The following is a 17,377-nucleotide window of genomic DNA, read 5'->3' as shown; positions in this document are numbered from 1 at the left end:
TGGTTGATTCCACTATGTACTGCCTTAATAAGCTGCCTCTAGTATTTAGTAGGTACTCAGCTTGAAGACTTCCTTTATTGAATGGACAAGTCCAATGTATACAAAGGTTAAAATGAAACTATTGTTGAATTACCTTCTTGTAAGTTCCCATTATTTCTTGACTTTTACTTTGTCCTACAGCATAACAACAGTTAGGGGGCTTATAAACTACTTTCACTTCCTTCGCTTGATATTTAACTCTACCCAAATTATTCTACATCTTGATCTTCTGAGCCAAGATGTCTTTCTTGTCCCTTATTAATAGATCCACCTCATCTCCTTTTCCTTTCTTCCTAATCTTTTAAAATGTCAATTAACTTTGAATTGTCCCAGTCTTGTTCATCCCTCAACCAGTTCTCTGAATCAAACCTATTTATTTCTATCTGCGCTATCCATTCATCAACTTTGTTACTATCTTGGTCTTCCAACTAAACTTAGATTGCTTTCAAGCTTCATATTCCCTTTTGTTATCAATTGAAATTATTTTTTGGGTGAGGGCATTGCTGGCAAGGTCAGTTTTTAATGCATTTCTCTCGTTATAGAGTCATAGAGATGTACAGCATGGAAACAGACCCTTCGGTCCAACCCATCCATGCCGACCAGATATCCCAACCTAATCTCATCCCACCTGCCAGCACCCGGCCCATATCCTTCCAAACCCTTCCTATTCATATACCTATCCAAATGTCACTTAAATATTGCAATTGTACCAGCCTCCACCACTCCTCTGGCAGCTCATTCCACACACGTACCACCCTCTGCGTGAAAAAGTTGCCCCTTAGGTTTCTTTTATATCTTTCCCCTCTCACCCTAAACCTACGCCCTCTAGTTCTAGACTCCCCGATCCCAGGGAAAAGACTTTGTCTATTTATCCTATCCATGCCCCTCATAATTTTGTAAACCTCTATAAGGTCACCCCTCAGCCTTTGATGCTCCAGGGAAAACATCTTAATGGTGGGAAGCTATTTTCCTAAACCGCGCTCCAGTCCATGTGGAATTCTTTGTAGCAGTTGGATACAGATGAATAAGTTGCTTGGACATTATGAAAAGAAGTTGACGTTCACTATGTTGATTTGGGTCTGGAGTATTTGCAGACATCTTTACCCTCACCTTACTGCAATGTGAAGTTCCCACTTGCTTCAAAAAGACCACAAGCATCCTGGTGTCAAAGGAAAATCAAGCAATGTGCCTTAATGACTAACAACTAGTGGCTCTGATATCCATCATTATGGAGAGCTTCAAGAGGTTAGTAATGACACTCATCAACTCCAGCCTCCCAGATTGCCTTAATCTGCTACAATTTGCCTACCATCACAATTGGTTCATGGTAGATGCCATCTCTTTAGCCCTACACTCATCCCTGAAAGATCTGGATAACAAGGACACCAACATCAGGCTCCTATTTATTGACTTTAGCTCTGACTTCAACACCATAATTCCAACAAACCTCATCTCCAAACTCCGAGACCTGGGGCTCTGCTTCCTATTTGCAAATAGATCCTCAACTTGCTGACATGCAGACTGTCATCAAAAAGGGTCGATATTTTTCAGAGGGAAATCAGGAAGGCAAAGACAGAATATGAGATAGCCTTGGCAAACAAGGTTAAGGATAATCCAAAGAGATTCTCCAAGTACATTAACAGCAAGACAGCGAGAATAGGGGCCCTTAATAGTTGAAAGAGGTTGTCTTTGTGTTGAATCTCAGGAGATAAGAGAGATTTTAAATGAATATTTTGCATCAGGATTTGCTGTGGGAAAGGAATGGAGGGTGGAGAACTTGGAAATAAATATTGATGTTTTGAAAACAGTTCACATTACAGAAGAGGAGGTGCTGAAGATCTTAGAAAATATAAGTATACCCCAGGAATTTGTGGGAATGTTAGGGAAGAGGATGCAGGACCCCTTGCAGAAATATATGGGTGAGGTACCAAATGACTAGAGACTGGGTAATGTTGTGCTTTTATATAAGAAGTGAGTAAAGAGAAAGCTGGGAATTATACTTCTGTCTGTCTGACTTCGGTGGTGGGTAAGTTATTGAAAGTGATTCTGAAAGATAGGATTTATATGCATTTGGAGACAGGAATGTTTAAGAAAGGTCAGCTTATTGCCAACAGTAAACAAATACCTTTAAATGCCAGGAACCTGTGTGCAGCTCATTTTAATAATTATTCCACACTTCCCAAGCCTTTGTTCTTTATACAGACAGATAGTAAAATGTAGTTGTCCACATAACGATAATTGGTTTCATACCATTCTTGTCATTGTAAAGCTCAGCTGTTGAGATCTTTGAAATATCATTGTACTCCAAGAAATTTGGCAGAGTAAGATTCTTTACTAATTTGGCTGAGACAGACAAATTTTTCACCGGTCAGGGAATCGAGGGTTATGGGGGAAAAGGCAGGGAAGCTGAGATGAGATATTTCAAGTTACCCATGACTTCATTGAATGGCCTAAATTCTATTCCTACATCGTATGGTCTTTAATCTCACCATGTAGCAGGCAGATCGAAGATTGCATATGGTCAATCTATCCTTTACTTATTGGCAATCTTTTCATTTACTCTCACATATAAACTTTTATTTCAGTGAGGCACACCTTCCAAATTTAGTGTATGACTGAAATTCTAGCTGAATTCTTCTTTCAAGAGTACCGTACATAACGAGGTTATGAAACAAGTTGGATGAGAAGTAGACACTTAGTAATTCTCAGCGTAGCCCAGAGGTTGTACATTTCTGCCACTCTACATCTACTCCTTCAACTTGCAGCATTTCAAATCTGCTTTACCAATTGCAGAAAATGGCATCTGAATACCCAAATTGAAAAGATTCCCCTTGTCAAAGCATGGGTTGTGAAGGCGTGTCCGAAGTAGCTCGCAGATTTCCAGGGATCCAATATAAATGCTGCAGACAGACTTATTCTGGATGTATTTGTGGGTCAGTCTGAAGCCAAGGTGGAAGGTATCTACTAAATATACTGGTGTGCTCCAAATCCAGGCAGTCTCAATCAATCTTTTCAGAGTTTTTTTTAAATCATGGGTAATCAAAAAATCGCAGAGAAATAACAGGTTAGTGCTTCTCATTGGAACACGGAGAAGCCATTCAGCTGCTTGAACCTGTTTTGTCATTCACTTAGATCACGGTGAATCTGTAGCTTAATTCCATCACTTGTCTTGTCCCACACTCTTAAAAAACCCTCACCCAACAATATTTAGCAATCTCAACTGTGAAATGTTCAATTGGCAACCTCTCTATCTCAACAGCTTTGAACAAGTAAAAGGATAGAGGAAACAGTTTAATCTTCTTGAGATAGCCTGTAAAAAAAATTATCTCATCATCATTCAAAAAGAATTGCTTCATTCTTCAATTTGAGACCTTACTACTTCAGGAATTGGAGATAGAAAAGGACAATTGAGTATAAAGAGAAGGCTATAAATGATTTTGTTTTTGATATTTGTTTTGATATAAATGATATTCTTTGCAAAATGTATGTGCTTGATTTTTAAAATTTAAGCTCTCTCATTTTCAAAGACCAGCAAACTTCCAGCAATCATCAGGCAGAGATTTGGTTTTTGTCTTCATTATTTGTGGGTAGGATCTGGTAAGCCTGCTTCCAATGTCCCATTCCTTTGGACCCAAGTCACCACTCCCTTTGCTCCTAATTTCCCATTCCCTCTCTCCTAATACCCTGCTCCTTCTCCCAATTCCCCACTCCCTCTCCTACCAATTCCCTGCTCCCTCTCCTCCCAATACCCTGCTCCCTCTCCTCCCAATACCCTGCTCCCTCTCCTCCCAATTCCCTACTGCTTCCCTCCCAACTCTCTATTCCCTCTGCTCTCAATTCCGTCTGCTCCCAATGCCCCACTCTGGAAGTGCACATGAACATACAAATATTCCCATCCACTCTGATAAACACTGAATCTCCTCCCTAACAACAATCTATTTGTCTCTGTCTTTACAATATCCAGTGTCCGTGCCTCCACCACCTTCTGAGATAAAAAGTGACCATATCACAAAACCCCAAGAACAAAAATTCCAAATTCCACCTTACCTCTATTCTAAAAGAGCAACATTAATTTTATTACAGTGTTCCATACTCCTGATCTCCCCAACAGGAGGAAATGTCCTCTTTACATCCACCTTTTCAAGACAATTCAGGATCTTTTAGATAAAGTCAGCATAGCCTCGGAGAACCATAGGGCTGCTCTCTCACTACACAGAGATGACTAGTAGTGCTTTAACCTGAGGGTCACTATGCCTCAGGTGAGGGGTGATGTTAAGAAGGTGGGGCCTACATGGTGACCTCAGCCAATACAGAACCAGATCCTGTGCTGTTGATCATTATTCTGCTTAGCAAACTAATTATGCAGTCAACTGGGCAAATCAACTCATAGGATCCAACAGCCTTCAATCAAGTCATCCCTCACACTTCTAAACCCCATCAGAAACAATATACTCATTCCAGGTCTCGATCTAGTAAACCTAGGAATGGCCTCCTTTGACGTCCTTCTTTAAGTGAGGCAAGCAGTATGTAAGATGTGGTCTCTTCTATGGTGCCAATTTCATCCAGTTTACTTCAGAAAAACATTTCTCTCACACACACTTACCAACCATAACTAAAAGTACATCACAATGTGTATTTACTTGACAAACAACTCCCACTGTTCAGTAACCAAGAAAATAAAACACAAAGATGAAAAAAACACAAGGACATTGTTTCTCCTCTTACCATTTTTTCAGCTAATCTATAAAAACATTCAAGTTCACATTCTGTTGCAAATATGAGTATTGAGATCACATGCCCAATGACAGTAACCATGCTATTTTCTTCTATTTGTAAATTTTAAATGCAGTTCATTATATCTGGATTTCTAATATATTGACATAACTAGTGAGAATCTGGGTTAGTGGTGCTGGAAGAGCACAGCAGTTCAGGCGGCATCCGAGCATCAGTAAAATCGACGTTTCAGGCAAAAGCCCTTCAGCAGGAATATAGGCAGAGAGCCTGAAGCATGGAGAGATAAGTGAGAGGAGGGTGGGGGTGGGGAGAAAGTAGCATAGAGTACAATAGGTGAGTGGGGGAGGGGATGAACTAATCCAGAATCTGGTTTCCAGCATCTGCAGTCATTGTTTTTACATAACTAATGAGAAGCATATTAGACAACTTCGGTCTATCAACTGCTTAACTAGATAAGCCTGGCTTGTGTTATCATCCTTATATCGATTTCTTATGTGGATATCCTGCCATTATACATATCAAACCAGAAAAACCCTTCAAAATATACTTCACAAAGAGTTGTATCTTGACTTTTCTCCATGTTTTCAAAATAATGTTGTAATTTTACAACAGGATGTAGGTACATCCTTTCAAGAGAATGGAACTTCCTGCTGCTGCTTAGAAAAAATACCTGACTTTACTTTTGACAGTTTCGAATTACATTATCACCCAAATGCTGTAGCCTCAAGTTGCCTTAATAAACCCATCTTTTCATCCATTTCTTTTCAGCCAGTCAGTATAGCTCAAATTTCATCACTATGTCATGAGTAACATGCCAACTGCTCATCATTTCTAACTACAAAAGGAATGAAATTGACCTTTGTCCGTAGTGAAGAATGGGATCACAGCAGTATCAAATCAAGGATGTATATCAGATGCTGCTGACTCATTACAACTCCTGCTTCACAGAACTGGCAAAACCCAGTTCCATCCCCGCAAGTTTCTGGTAGTCATTTTAAGTTCATATTTTACCCAATTTGATTGCATTATTAACTTTATCTTGCATATTTGAAGGTGAGAGATTTGCATGAAGAATTGGAACTCAAGGGAGAAACACAACCAATGGAACATAGGAGTAAGCCATACAGTCATAAAGTCATAGAGTCACAGAGATGTACAGCACGAAAGTAGACCCTTTGGTCCAACTCGTCCATGCTGACCAGATATCCTAACCTAATCTCTAGTCCCATTTGCCAGCACTTGGCCCATGTCCCTCTAAACCCTTTGTATTCATATACCCATCCAGAAACCTTTTAAATGTTGTAATTGTACCAGCCTCCATCACTCTGGCAGCTCATTCCATACACATACCATCCTGTGTGAAAAAGTTGCCCCTTAGGTCCCTTTTAAATCTTTCCCCTCTCTCGCTAAACCTATGCCCTCTAGTTCTGGAATACCACCCCAGGAAAAAGACCTTGTCCATTTATCCTATCCACATCCATCTTGATTTTACAAACCTCTATAAGGTCACCCCTCAGCCTCCGACACTCCGGGGAAAACAGCCCCAGCCTATTCAGCCTCTCCCTGGAGCTCAAATCCTCCAATCCTGACAACATCCTTGTAAATCTTTCCTGAATTATTTCAAGTTTCACAACTTTGGATGGGAGGGAAACCAGAATTGCACACAATATTTCAAAAGTGGCCTAACCAATGTCTTGTACAGCCACAACATGACCTCCCAACTCCTGTACTGAAAATGTGTTGCTGGAAAAGTGCAGCAGGTCAGGCAGCATCCAAGGAACAGGAGATTCGATGTTTCGGGCATAAGCCCTTCTTCAGGCTTTTCCAGCAACACATTTTCAGCTCTGATCTCCAGCATCTGCAGACCTCACTTTCTCCTCCCAACTCCTGTACTCAATGGTCTGACTAATAAAGGAAAGCATATCAAACACCTCCACTATTCTATCTATCTGAGACTCCATTTTCAAGGAACGTTTCCATCAAACCAGTGTTACCTGACTGAATGAAGCCATTTACCTGCCCTTATTTCATGTCCTCTTACCCATAAGAAAAGTCTGTTCATCACAGTTTTGAAAACTTTGGTTGATGCAGCATTTTTGGGGAGAGGGTGCAAGATTTCCACAACTTATTTGTCCAGCTCCCTGCCTGGTCAATCTAATATATCCTTTGGTCCCCGATTCTACCACCAGAGGTAAAAGTTTCCCCGTATATTCTCTATCGTTTCGTGTATAATCTTAAGAAATCCACAGCCCAACTTTCTGAACTCCAGGGCACGCAAACCAAAGTTTATGCAACTCGGTCCTCAGGATTTAACCCTTGATGGCCTGGACAATGTTTGAGCTGAGTTTTCTCAATGTCGACCCATCTCACAGCGGCCGGCTGGGTTTTCTCAGGTTCACACTGAATCGCTTCTGGCAGCTTCGGTTGCAACGTGTCAATTAGAAACGAGATGTCTAAAACATGCAACTTTGGAATACACCCCACTGCTGAGATCCATTCTTAGCCCTTTTCCAGACATCGCCTTAAATTGGTGAAAGGGTGAAGGGGGAGGAATTTTCAACCCAAACGACAGGATTTTCCTTCAGATAAATTTTGGTAGGCCAATTTAAAAGGTGCAAGGTAGGAATCGCCACTGAGGTTTTTTGTGTGGTTTGTTTGTCGGGGTTAAGCTTTCCCTTTGGCGGGAGCCTGAATCCCGGTCTGGGAGACCAACCGCTAGTGTTAGCTGCAGTTTGCACTGAGCTGGTCTACAACAGTCAATAAACCGCACCAGGGATCTGTATAATTACAATGATTTATAAACAAATGACCACAATTAAGCAAATGCAAAAACAGGTTGTTCTTCGCAATTTAATCAGTTTCTTTTTTTTATTTTTATATAAATGGATCAATTCATCAGGAGTCGTCCTTACCCGCTGTAATCTTTCCCTTTCTGAATGGTTAGAGTGACGACCATCTCGACTAGTGTCAACAAGATCGAAAGCAGCAGCAGCCAGTATATGGGATCATTCTTCACTAAAGTCACTCTCCAAACCGCTAACACCGTGTGCAGCACAAAAATCAGTCGAGGAACAACTGCGCTCAGATAGACAGTCAGAACCATGGTGTTCTCCCCTGCAGCCTGATCCGAAAAGCTTCCTCTCTCGGTCTGGAGCCTCTAGCTCGCCGCAAACGGGGGAGAGAGGTTAATGTCTTGAGGTCAACCCTGCCCCCTGTAAGCACTGCCCTCTTCTTGGCCCTTTCCTGTTTAAGCCTTCTCACTCCCGGGAGATTGCAAAGGAGAGAAAAAAAGAGAAAGGTCACCAACTGCAAAACGACTGACCGGAGTACTTAAAGTTATTTTACTTTGGAGGTTCTCAATTATAGCATATTCACCAATGGAAGTGGAAATGAAATACGCTGATACCAGAGAACTACTGATGTTATTAAGTTGACTAATATACTGTAATTTAATGGGTAAAAAATGAGGTCTGCAGATGCTGGAGATCACAGCTGAAAATGTGTTGCTGGTCAAAGCACAGCAGGCCAGGCAGCATCTCAGGAATAGAGAATTCGACGTTTCGAGCATAAGCCCTTCATCAGGAAGGAAGGGCTTATGCTCGAAACGTCGAATTCTCTATTCCTGAGATGCTGCCTGGCCTGCTGTGCTTTGACCAGCAACACATTTTCTACTGTAATTTAATGTTAGTTTTATTCTTTCGTGGGACGTATGTATTGTTGACACTATAGTCAAGAAAGCACAGCAATGCCTCTAACTTTCTCAGGATGCTAAGGTAGTTCAGTAATTCCACAATGACTCTTACCAATTTTTATAGATGCACCATAGAAGGATCCTATCTGGATGCATCACAGCGTGGTACGGCAACTGCTCTGCCCAAGACTGAGAGAAACTACAGTGAGTCGTGATCACAGCCCAGACCATCACAAACCAGCCTCCCAACCCATTGACTCCATCTACACTTCCCTCTTCTTCAGGAAAGCAGCCTACATAACCAAAGACCTCTCCCATCCTGGTTATACTCTTTTCCACACTCTTCCATCAGGCAGAAGATATAGAGGTTTGTGTACGCATACGAAAAGGTTCAAGGGCAGCTTCTTTGCCGCTGTTATCGGACTTTTGAATGGACCTCTTTAATGTGCATGTTGGTCTCTCTCTGCACCTTCTCGACAGCTATAATATTGTACCCTGCACTCTGTTCTGTTACCCTGATGCATTTGTACGATCTGCCTGGAAAACATGTAAGACAACACTTTCCAGTGTACTTTGGCATACATGACAGTAGTAAGTCAAATCAAACTTTGATGCCATTCTTAAAATCTGAGTGGCTCTCGAAGTCATTTGAGAAGGCTATTAAGAATGACCAGATTGCTGTGATTTTTAGGGTCACATGTAGGTCAGACCGGGTAAGGACAATGGCATCTATTCCCCAAAAAGGTTTTAGTGAATAAAAGGAGTTTTTACAACAATTGATGGTAGATGTGCTGTTGCCCTGGAACAATTTGGTTTAATTTCTTTAGAATTTCTTTCACATCACAAAGGCACCAACTTAAAGAGGCCAATTTGTGCACAGCCTGCACCTGGAACTCAAGGATTGCAGTTTGCAAGAATATTGTTTAATTCCCTTAAAGACCAAAAATCTCTCAATCCCACCCTTGGACATATTCAACAATTGATATCCATTTCCCTTTTGGGTAAAGATTTCCAAAGATTTACAACCATTTACGGGAAGCAATCTTTTCTCATTGCTAAATGGCCAACTTTTATCTAAGATGGCCGTGCTAAATTGCACATAGTGTCCAGGGATATGCAGGTTAGGTGCATTAGTCTGGGTGGGTACTCTTCGGAGGGTTGGTGTGGACTTGTTGGGCCACAGGACCTGTTTCCACACTGTAGGAATCTATGATTCTATGATGCTCCCTCGTTCTAGAATCGTTACCTGAGAGGAATCATTCTGTCAAATGTCCTCAGAATCTTACTGGTTTCAAAAAGATTATCTGTCATTCTTCTAAATTCCACAGAATATAGGCACACATTACTTGCTTCTAATCATAGGACACCCTTCTCATCCCAGACATCAATCTAATTAATCTTTGTTGTACTTTTCAAAGGCAAATGTTTTCCTTTTGTAAAGGAATCAAAGCTATGCGCGTTAACACAGGTGGGTGGTCTCATCAGAGCTCTGTACCAAAGCCTTATTCCTGTACTCCAATTGTCTGTCAGTGAAAAACTTCCAACATGTCATTGTTTTTTTAATTGCTTGCTGCAATGTTATATTAATTACTGCACTTTGTGTCCAAGGGTCTCCAAAAGCTCTTTGAATAGATAAAGATTTAAATTTTATAGTCGCGTGTACTCAGGTACAGGAGTACAGTAAAGAATATACAATGTCACCGCACAAGGTACAAAGGTACCAAGGCACAAACAATTCAGGTACAAAGTCGTAAAAGAGAGAAACAAAGTTAAAAAAATTAAGCATTACAGACCCTCATAATATAAATAGAAAAATAAAGAAATGAGATAATAGTTGACATTAAACTCCTTTTGAATATAAACTAGAAAAATAAAGAACGGGGTGGCACGGTGGCTCAGTGGTTAGCACTGCTGCCTCGCAGCACCAGGGACCCGAATTCGATTCCTTCCTCGGGTGACTGTCTGTGTGGAGTTTGCACATTCTCCCTGTGGCTGCGTGGGTTTCCTTTGGTTGCTCCAGTTTCTTCCCACAGTCCAAAGATGTGCAGGTTAGGTGAATTGGCCGTGCTAAATTGCCTGTCGTGTTAGGTGCATTAGTTAAGGGAATGTGTCAGGGTGGGTTAGTCTTCGGAGGGTCAGTGTGGACTTGTTGGGCCGAAGGACCTGTTTCCATACTGTCGGGAATCTAATTGAATCTAAAACTAAAATTTCAACAGTCTTCCTTAAGTGCTTTGCCATAATGGGTCCCCAACCTCCTCTGCTGAGCTTGCTTCCAATCTGCTCCTACTGCCTCCGGAACATTGCCAGGCAGGACCCAGTCAGAGTCTACGGTCACCTGACTCCTTGATGCCACACTATATTGAATGTGTCCCTCTCACCTCACCTCTGGAATTCAGCTCTTTTGTCCATGTTTGAACCAGGGCTGTTATGAGGTCAGGAGCTGAGTGGCCCTGGTGGGACTCAAAGTGGGCTTCACTGAGCATATTATTGTAGTGCGACTGGGACTAGAGAATTGTTGGCCACTTGATGGGTCATTACCATTTCTCCCGAAATGGGTGATCAAAATGAATGGTTAAAGTGCTATTAAATAGCTCCAGGGTTAGTGGAATCAGTGGGGGCTACCTCCAGGCTCAATGCACCTTACATAAAATACCCAGCTATGTCTGTCAAACTCATGCTTTCAGATACAAAAAAAACCAAATGAATGAAACCAGATAAGAAACCTCTGACAATGCTGTTCTCCATCTCTACCAACTTCCTTTATACACCTCAACTTGAATGGCTTCCTGTCCCACAACGTCACTGCCATTTCAGTCATATTCCCTGCAGGCTTTCCCCTCACATATGTTAGTGTCTGGTCAGTCACATTAGGGTTTCTAAAGGTTAAGAGAAACAGATTCGTGATATGAATTGATTTTCAGCATGCATGAATTACAACAACTGTAACATGGAGTCTTGGATGAGTCAATGAACTCCACCAGGAAGGGCTACATATCTTTGTTTTTATTCCACCAACCTGCTTGGAATGTACGAACTACCCCACACAGACAGTAAGGGCTTTCGAGGAGAAAGTGAGGGCTGCAGATGCTGGAGATCAGAGCTGAAAATGTGTTGCTGGAAAAGCGCAGCAGGTCAGGCAGCATCCAAGGAGCAGGAAATTCGACGTTTCGGTTTTCCAGCTTTTCCAGCAACACATTTTCAGTAAGGGCTTTCCACCTGTTAAATAAGGGAAAAGGTTGAGACTTGTTCAGTTCTGTTTCTGGGGTTCCCTAAACCATGTCACCCATAGATATATCCTCCTGTCATTGATCATTAACCACACAAAGCTGCCTCGGGTATTCAGGAGAAAGTGAGGACTGCAGGTACTGGAGATCAGAGTCGAAAAGTGTGGCACTGGAAAAACACCGCAGTCAGGCAGCATCTGAGAAGCAGGAGAATTAATGTTTCAGGCATAAGCCCTTCATCAGGAATGTGGGGGTGGAAAGGGGTCTGAGATATAAATAGGAGGGTGGGGATATGGAGAAGATAGCTAGGAAGGCGATAGGTAGATGCAGATGGGGGGGTGGGGGTGACAGTGATAGGTCAGAGGGGAGGGTGGAGCAGATACATGGGAAGGAAGATAGACTGGTAGGACAGTTCAAGAGGGCGTTGCCGAATTGGAGGGTTGGATCTGGGATAAGGTGGTGGGAGGGGAGATAAGAAAACTGGTGAAGTCGACATTGATGCCGTATTTTGAAGGGTCCCAAGATGGAAAATGAGGCATTCTTCCTCCCAACGCCTCAGGAATTCATATACACTGTATCTAGGTAAATCTCCCTTTCTTGATGCCCTGCAGAGTATACAACTTGGCTCAATAACTCTGAAGTGAAGTTTCTAGTGATGCAGGCACTTAACTACAGCTGTGTTTTTGGGCTGTTCTGAAAATGTGCTTTTTTGGTATCATAGTGCTCTCCAAAACCAAAAGTGCTACAGTTGTAAGACATTATTACCTGTCCAGCCAATCATATGTAATCTTGTTTTGTCATTAATTCACCTTCCAAACACAAGACCACTACCATCTCGAAAGACCAAGGCAGCAAATGCACGGAAACACCACTATCTGCAAGTTCAACTCCAAGCCACTCACCATCCTGACTTAGAAATATATTGGCATTCCTTCAATGTCACTGGAAGTCTTTCCATCATGACTTTGTGGATGTTTGTACATCAAAGAACTGTAATAGTTCAAGAAACCAGCTCACTAACAACTTCTCAAGGGCAACTTGGTATGGGCAGTAAATGCTGGCCCATCCAACAAAGCCCACATCCCATCAGTGAACAAGTGAATGGTTGTTTTAAAATCACAGAAGCGTTATAGAGCAGGAAGAGGCCATTTGGCCTATCATGTCCAAGCCAGTTCTCGATGGGAACATTGAATCTTAGTGCCAATCTCCTCCCTTTACCCTTTACCCCGGGCACATATTTCTATTCAAATGATCATTGAATGTCCCTCCTGAATGCTTCAATTGAACCTGCCTCCAATACAGTTCCAGGCAGTACATTCCAGATCTGAATTACTTCTTTTTCCTCATTTATTTCATCTTTTGCATATCATTTTAAATCTGTGCCCTCTCATTCTCAAATATCTTAAGAGAAAGATTCTTCCTACAAACTCTGCCCAGTCCTCTCACAACTTTAAAATCTGCTTAGCCTTCATCTCTCCAAAGAGAAAAGGCCCCTCTTCTCCAATCTCTCTTCATGGCTGAGGTATCCGCACTGTTGCAGGGTCAGCACTGAGGGAGGGGACATGTTGGAGGTTCAGTGCTGAGAGGGCTCCACACTGTTGGACGGTCAGCACTGAGGGAGGGGACATTGTTGGGGGGTCAGTGCTGAGAGAGCTCCACACTGTTGGAGGGTCAGTGCTGAGGGAGTGGGCATGGAAGTTTCCCAATCCAGAACCATACTAGTAAACATCTTCAGAGCTCTCTCTGAAGTGTTCACATTCTTCCTGTACTGTGGTGCCCAGGACTGGTACACAATACTCCAGTTGAAGTCTAACAAGTGATTATACAAATTAAATGGAATCAGTTTTATCTTCTACACTATGCCCTTGTTAATAAATTCAGGATATTATATGCTTCAATAATCTCTCTCTCTTGTTGACTTGTCACTAAAGCTGTAATGGACACATACATCCAGGTTTCTCAGCTCCTGTGGCCCCTTTAGAATTGTATCATTTATTTTATGTTGACTCTCGAGGTGTCACATACCAGAATGAATCACCTCATACTTCTCTGCATTGAGATTTAGGTTAGATTAGAATCCCAACAGTGTGGAAGCAGGCCCTTCAGCCCAACAAGTCCACACCGATCCTCTGAAGAGTAACCCACCCAGACTAATGCATATAACATGATGGGCAATTTAACATGGCCAATTCACCTGATCTGCACATCTTTGGACTGTGAGAGGAAACTGGAGCATCCTGAGGAAACCCATGCATACATGGGGAAAATGTGCAAACTCCACACAGACAGTCACCCAAAGCTGGAATCAAACCTGGGACCCTGGTGCTGTGAGGCAGCAGTGCTAACCACTAAGCCACTGTGCTGCTCCTTCATATCCTTCATATACCTTCCCACTCCACCAAATTGTCAAAGTAGTTTTGAAGATCCATACTATCCTCTTCCTTACAGACACTTATAAAATCATGAGGGACATGGATAGGGTGAATAGCCAAGGTCTTTTACCCAAGATGGTGGAGACCAAAATTAGAGGGCATAGGTTTAAGGTGAGAGGGGAAAGATTTAAAAGAGGCCTGAGGGGCAACTTTTTCTCACTGAGAGTGATGTATGGAATGAGCTGCCAGAAGAATTGGTGGAGGCTGGTACAATTACAACATTTAAAAGGGTATCTGATTGGTAATGGTTTAGAGAGATATGGGTCAAATGCCGGCAAATGGGACTAGTTTAATTTACGATATCAGATCAGTATGGATGAGTTGGACCAAAGGGTCCGTTTTCCGGCTTATAACTCTATCACATCAGTGGTCTTATTTAGATCATTTAAACATAGGAAAGCAATGGCTACAATACTGATGCTGGGGGATCTGCCTTCTGTACCATCCTCCAATCTGAAAAAATGTGTGTTAACCATCACTCTCTGTTTCCTGTCAAGCAGCCAGCTTTGTTTCCATGTTGCTCCTGTCTCTTGCATTCTAACATTCTAACTTTAACATTTCTTACAAGTCTGTTATGTGATAGTCAATATGTCTAATCTTTTCAAGACACCAGCAAGTTAGCTAAATTCAATTTTCCCTTTTCAAATCCATGTTAGTGCATCTTAATCACATTATTCTATTTAAATATTAGCTTTATCTTGTTTGCATAAGCTTCCTCATCACCAAAGTTAAACTGAATGATGATTCCCTTCTAACCTTTTGTGAATTATGGTGTAGTGTTTGCAATTCTCCAGTTCCTCTGTGTTTCGGGAAGGCTGAAAGATCAATTCAAGTTTATGTATTTGTTGAACTTAGGTTACATTTTAACTAATTATTTGATCTGCTAAGTAATAGATATATTAAATTAAATAGCTGTGATGTAACCATATCGATTTGCAGTAATTGTAATTATTTACTAGTTGATTCTTGTCACGTGTTGATCTTGTTCTCTGACTTTATATGGAACTGCAATTATTTGATTAAAGGGTATATTGCTCTTAGTACCTAAATAAATAATAAATACTTGGTTTTGATTCATTAGCTTCCTTATGCTCTATTAACCATATTATTATTTCTTCAGGTTTTCCTTACCAATCTGGGACCAATCTGTAGTTTGAAAGCCACTCTTGCCCTTGCCTTTGATTTGTCTCCTCCACCACTGGACCTTCCAAGGAGTAAGAGTGAACTGGCAGACTTTAGGACCTGGAGGCCAGTAACATTTGGCTCGTTTGTTAGCTCTTAGTGAGCTAATTGATGGGCAGCTGGTCAGGTTTGCCCAGCAGCCAGGATGGTGTGTCAGTCACCACCTATTACACTCACCTCCACATCGATCCAAAAAAATAGGAACATTCCATCCTCAATTAATATCACTCTACAGAGCTGTCTTATTCTGGAGCTGCCAAGCTTTATTCTGCAGCGTCTAATCTCTTGGGGGAGAGGTACGAACTGTTGTCCCAAGCTTTGGAATTTGCAGGATCTGGAATGAATCACAGTTTAGGACAGGAAGGTAAAATATTGATGTGTATATTGGTGGGGTCAGAAACATCCACATTCAGGATTGGAATGTTTTACACTTAGGACAAGAAAATGATTAATAAAAATAGGATGAAAATAGAGAGAGAGAAAAATTAAATGAAATGAGGAAAAATATCATGGTTTATTAAATTAAAACCACAAGCAGAAAGTGTATGATATACCAGTTCTGAGTGCTGATAAAGTTCTGACCTATTTCACAGCTATGGGTAATATACAACTCTCACTTCCATGTTCTTTTCAATTTACTTTGGTCTCCGGTCCTTGAAGATGCATCTCTTACACGAGAGCAATTGAACTGACCACATATATTTGTGTTTAAAAATAAAACTCAGGCATTTCCTCAGAGTCAGTAAGTTAACTGCTGCACTGTTTACACAAAACAGAAAGTTTTAATTTATGTGGTTGGGAATTTGTTTGAAAACTCTACTGATCTGAATTGTGAGCTGCCATTAACTGAGTAATAGGTCAGTAGCAATTGGTGACCTAGGTCACCAGAACTGAGCCTGTGATTCATCGAGAAACTCGCCCACTCCTGCTTGATATCACTTGGAGATGCCGGTGTTGGACTGGGCTGTGCAAAGTTAAAAATCTCACAACACCAGGTTATAGACCAACAGGTTTAATTGGAAGCACTAGCTTTTGGAGTGACGCTCCTTCATCCGGTGATGGTGGAGGACACAATTCTAAGGTACCTTGATTGTTGAGTTTTTCATCTGTTCAAATACCATGATAACGAACAGATGAAAGACTCAACAGACAATCAAGGTATTTTTCAATGTATAATTTCAGTTACATCACACTGTAAATTTTTGCTATAAATTCTGTGCCTTAGAATTGTGTCCTCTACTATCGCCTGATGAAGGAGCGCTGCTCCGAAAGCTAGTGTGCTTCCAATTAAACCTGTTGGTGTTGTGTGATTTTTAATCCTGCTTGATAGTTCTGGTCGTCAGAACTAAGCCAAGAGAAAATGGGAAAAAGCAAATAAGAATGTTTAATGTCAAAGACCACGATCCTGCCAGCTTTTCCTGTTGCTGTTTACCAGTCTGCAAGTAATCATTAAATGGGAAACATCTTCACAGCTGAATGATGTTATGGCATAACAACTATTTGTTAATTGTGGAGCTGTAGAGGATCAAAGGGAGCTAGCTGTCCATGGCACTACAACGATATAGTGGTTTGCTGAAATAGTAATGCAGAGAGTCAAGTGATATTCTGAGAACTGGGTTCAAATCCCACCTCAGTAGATCGTGGAATTTGAATTCAATAACATTGTAAATGAAAATGTCTAGCAATTGTCACAAAATTATAAATGAAATCCACTGATCACCTTTAGGGAAGGAAAGATGTTGTCCATACCTGCTCTGGAGTATATTGAGGCCTACATACCTCAGGCCACCTGGCATCGACCTGGGCACAACAAATGACAATGGCAAACTCAGCCAACTTGATCTAGATTCACAAAGTCATAGAGATGTACAGCATGGAAACAGACCCTTCGATCCAACCTGTCCACGCCGACCAGATATCCCAACCAAACTAGTCCCACCTGCCAGCAAATGGCCCATATCCCTCCAAACCCTTCCTATTCATTAACCCATCCAAATGCCTTTTAAATGTTGCAATTGTACCAACCTCCACCACTTCTTCTGGCAGTTCATTCTGTACACTCGCCACCCTCTGCA

The 17,377-nt window shown here is 41.6% G+C and overlaps 1 protein-coding gene across 1 annotated transcript in view; it reads right to left on the bottom strand.

Annotated features, from left to right (window-relative positions):
* tmem26b (transmembrane protein 26b) overlaps positions 1–7,972 on the bottom strand; it is a 51,625-nt gene extending 43,653 nt beyond the window's left edge. Inside the window, exon 1 of the mRNA XM_060841863.1 lies at positions 7,686–7,972. Coding sequence (XP_060697846.1) covers positions 7,686–7,876 — 191 coding nt within the window. The 5' untranslated portion in view covers positions 7,877–7,972. The remainder of the gene's footprint in view (positions 1–7,685) is intronic.
* Positions 7,973–17,377: the final 9,405 nt, after the last annotated feature.

The sequence above is a fragment of the Hemiscyllium ocellatum genome, chromosome 22, assembly GCF_020745735.1.
Source record: "Hemiscyllium ocellatum isolate sHemOce1 chromosome 22, sHemOce1.pat.X.cur, whole genome shotgun sequence".
NCBI lineage: Eukaryota > Metazoa > Chordata > Chondrichthyes > Orectolobiformes > Hemiscylliidae > Hemiscyllium > Hemiscyllium ocellatum.
This window is presented reverse-complemented; position numbering and strand designations above follow the sequence as displayed.